Source organism: Cryptotermes secundus, unplaced genomic scaffold (genome assembly GCF_002891405.2).
Source record: "Cryptotermes secundus unplaced genomic scaffold, Csec_1.0 scaffold1412, whole genome shotgun sequence".
In the NCBI taxonomy this organism is placed as follows: Eukaryota; Metazoa; Arthropoda; class Insecta; order Blattodea; family Kalotermitidae; genus Cryptotermes; species Cryptotermes secundus.
This window is the reverse complement of record NW_019737102.1, coordinates 262,343-269,825: the sequence shown is the minus strand read 5'-3', so window position 1 is coordinate 269,825 and position 7,483 is coordinate 262,343. Positions and strand designations below refer to the sequence as shown.

General features: G+C 41.9%; 1 protein-coding gene across 1 annotated transcript in view; it reads left to right on the top strand.

The window, feature by feature from the left end:
• Positions 1 to 6,640: 6,640 nt before the first annotated feature.
• Positions 6,641 to 7,483, top strand: part of LOC111870223 (synaptotagmin-10) — a 123,652-nt gene continuing 122,809 nt past the window's right edge. The window contains exon 1 of the mRNA XM_023862330.2: positions 6,641 to 6,782. Within this exon, the coding sequence (XP_023718098.1) occupies positions 6,680 to 6,782 (103 nt within the window). The 5' untranslated portion in view covers positions 6,641 to 6,679. The remainder of the gene's footprint in view (positions 6,783 to 7,483) is intronic.

Sequence of the window (7,483 nt, the reverse complement as noted above, 5' to 3'; positions counted from 1 at the left end):
CAGGGACATTTACTTCCGCGACCACACCCACAGCAGCTGTGACAACCCACCTTCCCTCCTAGTCAATAATCACCGAAGATTTATCGCGGGAGGAGAGGCCAAAGAATGAACTTGACCCATAATATCCACTGAGTGAATTAAAATTTGTATTTAATTAATTAAGCCCCACGTCATGAACACGTATCGGTTAGTTGAAGCATAGTACCAACATTCTTAACCTCGGCACTAGATATGGCGCGTGGTCAGCTTTACGTCCCGGCCACTTTACCCCCGGTATCCAATGGATAGGAGGCTGGGTGTGTCACAGAGCCGGGTTGGACAATGTGCAGAAGAGAAAAATCCCTGCATATGCCGGCATCCGAACCCCTGTCGTCCAGCCCGTAGCCCTTCGATATACAGACTGAGCTATACGTCAAGAGAGTGCGGACCTGTACTCTGTACTCCGTAGCGCGGTGTTTAGACATAGAAACTAATTTACTCCTAACTGTTCCGGCTGGGGCACGCGGTAGTGTAGTTGTTTGAGACACTATATACAAGCCGGAAGGTAGCGGGTTCGAGTCCCAATGAAGTTATGGGCTTTTTCGATCAACGTAATACTTCCAACCGCCGGTCACGGTAGCCGAGCGGTCTAAGGCATGTACTATTTTCGCTCGCTTGGAAACCGGGATCGTGGGTTCGAATCCCACTCAAGGCATGAATGTTTAGTTTGTGTGTGCGCGTTTTTCTGTGATTGTGTATAGGTAGAGGCCTTGCGACGAGCTGATCATCCGCCCAAGGAGTCCTACCGAATGTGTAAGATCTAGAGAAACAGAAGTGAACGGAGAAGTTCATGGAGGTAGGCCTAGGCCCACTGGGGCTGTAGTGCCAAGGAAAAAAAGGAAAAAATCCTTGCAACCGCACTATGACCCTGGGGTCTACTCAGCTTCTAACATAAATGAGTCCCAGGAAACTTCCTGGGGGTAACCGGCGACCGGCGCGTAAAGCCGACGACCTCACCGCCATCTGTGAGCAGATTGTTTACAATAAGTGGGATTCTTAACGGCTCACAAACCTATGCGCCTCCACGGTCTATTACAGCGATAGCTTTACCTTTTTTGTTGCATGTTAGTTCCGTAATATTATGTATATACTATTAATAACACCCGGCTAAAACTTTCAATCCTGGTTCTGTTCGTTCAGTCTTTTCCAGTTCTTCCAGCAAGGCCCAGGGTACCAACGAAACAAACCTCACATATGAATAGGATTCACTGCTCGTTGCCTCGTTTATTCATGTTATTTAACGAAGCTACGTCTTAGGATTGGTTGGTATGGACTGGGTTCACAGGGACCAGTGAAGGACTCTTTGTGAAGGCAGTTATAAACCTTCGGGTTCCATAAAATATTGCGAAATTCTTAAGTAGCTGCACAACTGGCGACTTCTCAAGAATGACTTATCTCCATGGAGTTCTTTATTGCTAGTGGGGTGGGACTAAGTCCCTTGTACTGCGGCCACTTCTGGCCTATTTTACCAGTCCCAGATGATAGACGAGGGTGATTGTGGAGCAATTGGTGGAATGAAGATTGGCAGGGGAAACCGAAGTACTTGGAGAAAACCTGCCCCAACGCCAATTTGTCTACCACAAATCCCACTTGTCCAGACCCGGGATTGAACCCAGGCCGCCGCGGTGGGAAGCCAGCGACTAACCGCTTGAGCTATGGCACGGCCATCTCCATGGAGTTAGTAATTAGTTAGGTACAACGTAGTTTGTCAGTTTAGTTAGTGTCTGCCGCAAATTTTAAATTCTGTGAAATGGTCTGGAAAAATCGTCACAAATATGAGAGTAAAATTTGCAAGGAAACAGTCGTGGTGTGTTTTAAAGTATTATCCCAATTACTGTAGCCTGGGTTCGATCCCTATTGGATTTATGGTGGATGTAGTGAGAGTGGGACAAATTCTGTAGCAGTACTTCGGTTTCCCCTGCCAATTCAAAAATCCACTAACCGCTACATATTCATTAATTATGTTATGATTTGACGCTATTGTCTCGATTCTAACAGCGTCGTTAGAGAACTTTACTTTGTATTATAATATCGGGGCATTGACTGACCTAAACAGGAAGAGAAACACTGAAACTTTACTCGAAATATTGCCTGTCACGGCTAAACTTCAAACCGCATGTTTCATGAATAAGTAGGGACAGTTACCCTAATATTAACCTGCTTGGTCTCAATTCTTATAATACTCATCCCATATTATTAAGCGTTTAATAGCCCTTATAGTTGATGCAACGTCGTAAAAAACCAATTTCACCATACAAATGTACGATTGACAGAATAATTTTTGTCTTATTTAACGGTAAAGGTAAACTTGTTACTTTCATTAACTAACTAAGCTCTACACCATGAAGGAGTATGGGGGTGTGGAAGTATAGATCCACATTTTCTTGACTTCGACACTAGTTGGAGGAAGGTACTTAGTTTCACGCCCCGGCCGCTTTACTCCCAGGGAAAATGCCTCCATCTCCAGCTTCATGGGAGGCTGGGTGAGTCACAGAGCCAATATGGTCGACACGGAGAAAGGAAAATTCTTGGACCTACAGGGACTCGAACTCTGACCTCTCGGTTATCCAGCCCGTAGCCAGTAGCTATACGGACTGGGGCTTCCAGCAACCCTAAAACAGCTGTTTACAGGCTGTGATAATCACGGCATCCATCTTAAAAGCAATTTTCTGAATCTGTGCTCTAGGGGGGGGGGTATAGTTTTAAAGGGCTCAAAATGCACTTGCATCCAGTTTCGCATTAATTTGCCTGTGGCTAATAGGGATACATACTTCTGGAGCCTTGCTGTCTGTTCACAAATTCCCCTATGTTGTTAAGCTTCTAACTATGAGAATCGTCCAACACAAGAGACAAGAATTCAGTTCATACATTACCAGGCAGCTAGCTAATATTAAACTGATCCAAATTTCCTTGAAGCTAGAGAGATTTTGTGCCATGGTCGTGAGGTCCAGATTGTGGATGATGATTAAGCGTCCACTTGTGGTGCAGATGGTTATATGTACTTGAATGTATATCATGCGACATGAAGCAATCTCAATAGAGTACATCATAAATCCCTCTCATCATAATACCAACATTACTATACCCTTTCAAATTGTTCGGATAATACCTCTAATATTTAATATTATTATAATAACAGTCGGGGCCGCCTTTGTGGTCTAGTGGTCAGAATTCCTGGCTACAGATCCCAAAGGTCCCGGGTGAGTCTGGAACGGAGTTCACTTAGCCTCGTGAGGATAACTGAGGAACTACTTGAATGGAAAAGCAGCGGCTCTGGTGTAGAAAACCGAGATTAACGGCCGTGGGAATCCATTACGCTGACCACGCGACACCCTCCGTCCGCAAAAGTTGTCACTAACTTCGCCGACAAGCGGCGTTCGCTCGGTCGGTATAGTTCGTTTACGGACTAAAGGTGACGGAGTTTGTATACAAGAGTCAACTTAATAAATTCGCAATAAATAAACAAAAAAAAAATACTGAATTTCAACATTTAACTTCGAACTAAGTTATAACGTTTTACATTTTAAACTAATATTCAGATATAACGAAACACAAGAATCATAACTAAATTTATATTTATGACCACGAGTAGTACATTGCATGAATATTTGCCTGATGATGATTCAGCTGGATCGAAACATGTAACGAATGCACATAATAAACGAATATTAATACAGTGACATTGATTTGTTTATTACGAATATATTGTACTGACAGTTCTGTAATAGTACTATATAGTAATACAAAACAGAATGCAAAAAGCGAAGATAGACCCTCAATATTACTCGAATGCCTGAATCGTTTGACATGAAACTTGGTACTTATACCATTTGAAGTCATCTCAACAATGTACTTCACAAATGAGTCCCATCGATAAAATTAACACTGCAGTTTCCCAAATTATATTTTTTATTGTTTCATTACGCATGCGTACTAAAGTTTTCTTTCTACTTGTGCTGGATACTAACATTAGAGCGAGAGGAAAGTATGAGATTAGTTCTTCATAGAAATTCTTGTTGACAGATACTCTTGTAAAAAAAGAACGTAAGGACCTTCGGATACGATCTTAAGAGATAAAATTATTAAAAAATTATCACAGTGGCCCACGGTTTAAGGCATGAACCGTCTTAGCCCACTCGAGGACTGAGATCGTGGGTTCGAATCCCATTCAAGGAATGGATATATGTGTGCGTTTATTCTGTGTTTTCGTTGCTCTGTGTGCAGTTAGCGGCTTTTCGATACCTTGATCCCCCGTTCAAGTAGTCCTACCGGCTGTGTATAGGATTAGGAGACTGAAAAATCGGCCAAGGCCTAACAAACGGCTGTAGAGCCATAAAAGAAAAAAGGAGAAGCTTATTCAAAGACTAATCTTCCTATATAATTCACATTATTACCTGAATATATCTGTAAGTATAATTGGTTCATAATATTGTAACAAATTTGATCAACACATTGCTAGGCAACAGCTCCATAAACACGGTCCAACATGCAACACTAGAACAACGGGGTTATGTGACCAATTTCTAGGCAACGGCTCGGCAAACACATGCGCAGGTGCAATAACGTCGCCGTAACAGTGGGTAGCTATCACGTGACGTATGTTTTCTCTAGGCAACAGCCAGCACACGAAAGGAATGACGATATAGTGAACAGGTGACGTGTTTTCTGTGCGTGGTCCGTACCGAGGAGTTATGTTTAAGACATTCGGCGCTACAACGCAATTGACAGACTTAGACTGGAGAGTTTAAGTCAGCCACGGGAAGTTCGTAGTTGAATAATAAATAGAATTCGGCCTGTGAATACTTAACGGGTTATTTGAAAACTTCATGTGAGCTGTAGTACAGTGATTTTGGGAGTGTATAATTAGGTGAGATTCTTATATTTCCTGTGTAAAATCCGTTGGCAGAAAATAGATAATAGAAACATTGCCAAGCCTTAGCCATTGTTGAGACCTCTTACCTAGCAACGACTAGTGCAAGTAGATATAGAAGAATTTATTTATGAGTTATAATTACAGTAATCCGTAGAGTGCTATAATTAAATGTAGTTACGAGTAGTGAATATCCAGTAAATCGACTCACCGATCCAAACCCAGCCTACTAGTCAATAATACACGTGACACTATGGTACTTATTGCAGATACGCCAAACTGGTAACCGAAGTACACACCTGCCATCAATTATCGTCAAGTTACATTACTATAACTATAATATTACGACATGATACCGTGGATGGTGGATGTACACACCTTAGTGTGTATTCTAAGTCCCGTGGTTAGCATTCTAAGCTGTAATGCCTCATTTTAGAATTACTTTTCCGCCCTTCTTTCAGGTAATAATCACGCGCCTGCTTGAACTGATTCTCTCTTTCTGGGATTTTATTATTTATTGTTTAAGTAGTTATAATAAACTCGCAAGTCCACGCTTTATTTTAAAGTAGCAAGTCACGAATAATCAACTTTGGTTTGCCGATCGTGGATATAATGAAAAATGTGAATGAATACAAGACATGTACCGTCTTCGCTCGCTTGGAAACCTGGATCGTGGGTTCGAATCCCACTCAGGGCATGGATGTTTAGTTTTTGTGTGTGCGTTTTTCTGTGTCTGTGTACAGGTAGAGGCCTTGCGACAAGCTGGTCATCCGCCCAAGGAGTTCTACCGAATGTGTAAGATCTAGAAAAACCGAAGTGAACGGAGAAGTTCGTGGAGGTAGGCCTAGGCCCACTGGGGCTGTAGTGCCAAGGAAAAAAGAATGAGTACAAAAACTACCAAAATATCAGTAGACTAGGTCTGTTTAGTGAGTGAATTAAATAGACAGTGAGTTAGGGGCTGAATAATTCAGTGAAGAAAAAGTGTGAATTAAAGGCTGAATGATTCACCGAAAAAAAGCGCCAACTAGAAGCTGAATGATTCAGTAACAGCTTGAGCTGGAGGCAGAATGATTCAGGGATTTAGAGGGCGAATGAGTGCTGAAGAAATGGATGACGGCATGAGTTACGCGGTGAATTGGTAACAGCGTGAATTATGGAGTAATTGGCTAATGTGGAAGCAAATAAAGAGAAAGTAAAATATACATAATTATTGAAGGAATGAATAACTTAAAGCGTGAGTTAGGGCTCGAACTGATACGTGAAGAAACAACTGAATAGGCGACAAAATGCCAGGGTTAATGAACGAGGGACGAACGGATAGGAGCGTGATTTAAAGAACGAATGAGTGAGCCAGAAAATGAGCTGATAATGAGAGTTAATGAATTAGTGAGTTATCAGTGGGGAGAGATGAATTGCAATTTAAAAAGCAACAGAGAATCACCCCAAAACTGTGAGAATGAACAGCCATTATGACAGAAAATCTGGGAACTAAGAATTCAGTTCATAACTCACAGCCGCGTCGTATTTCAGCCCGCTACCAAAACACACCCCTAGTTTCGAAAGAGTGAACAGCTGCGTGGCACAGAAGCAGACCTTAACCCAGACCCACTGCCATTGTCCTTGGTCGGACAGGCGTCACTCGCTTGACGTCATGGGCCTGCGTGCTCGTTCGCCATGTAATAACACACCCCCAGCCCGGTGCGTGACCCGCACTGTACACCACTACAACTACCACTTCTAGTCTAGCCTAGCAGCTGCGTTGGACTCGCCATGGGAGTGGTGAGAGGTCCTGGGTTCGACTCCCATCAGCAACTTTCATTTCAACATCAGCCTCTAAGTGACGGGACCAGTCATTCGGCAGTGGCTGACCCAGGTAGGAACATCATACGCAAAGTCATACTGCATGAGAAATAGAACTGCGCGCGCGATATAGCAACGACACTAGTGACCTCTGCGCCTGTCTTGGCATATTCAAACCAACTGTTGCTAACGCTAGCAGCACATCACATCCCATACTATTTAGTAAGTAAGGCTATTATGAAAGTTATGGCTTCAGTAACGGTAGTGTTCTGTATAGTTTTCCGCTGACAAAGTAGAATTCGCTTATGAAGATAAATTTCTCGTAGTATGCGGACACTTTGAAATGCATGACGCTGAATGTGTTAGAATTAGTGTCTGTATCATCCCCAGTTACTGATAAATACGTCAGTAAAAATCCAAACAATTAACTCCAATAACATTTCATGTGGAATTCTTCGTAGAGATTTCTCTGAAAAGATTTTAATTCTAAAACATATATTAAATGATATCACCAATTATCAATTCTATGTGTCTTCGTTATATGATATAGGTATCATAAGACTAACGCTAAAGTTAAGTTTAGAATTTACCGGGACGCAATAAGAAACACCTATTTTTCTTCTTTTACTTAAAATTACTATACAAATCACATGAGTAATAGAGTTAATCCGTTTTAAAGTATTTAAACATAAATATTTCTGTCGTTGGAAAATGTCTTGTCATAATTTTAGAATATTGCTGATGTTTTATGGAGTACCACGTATGTTAATAAAA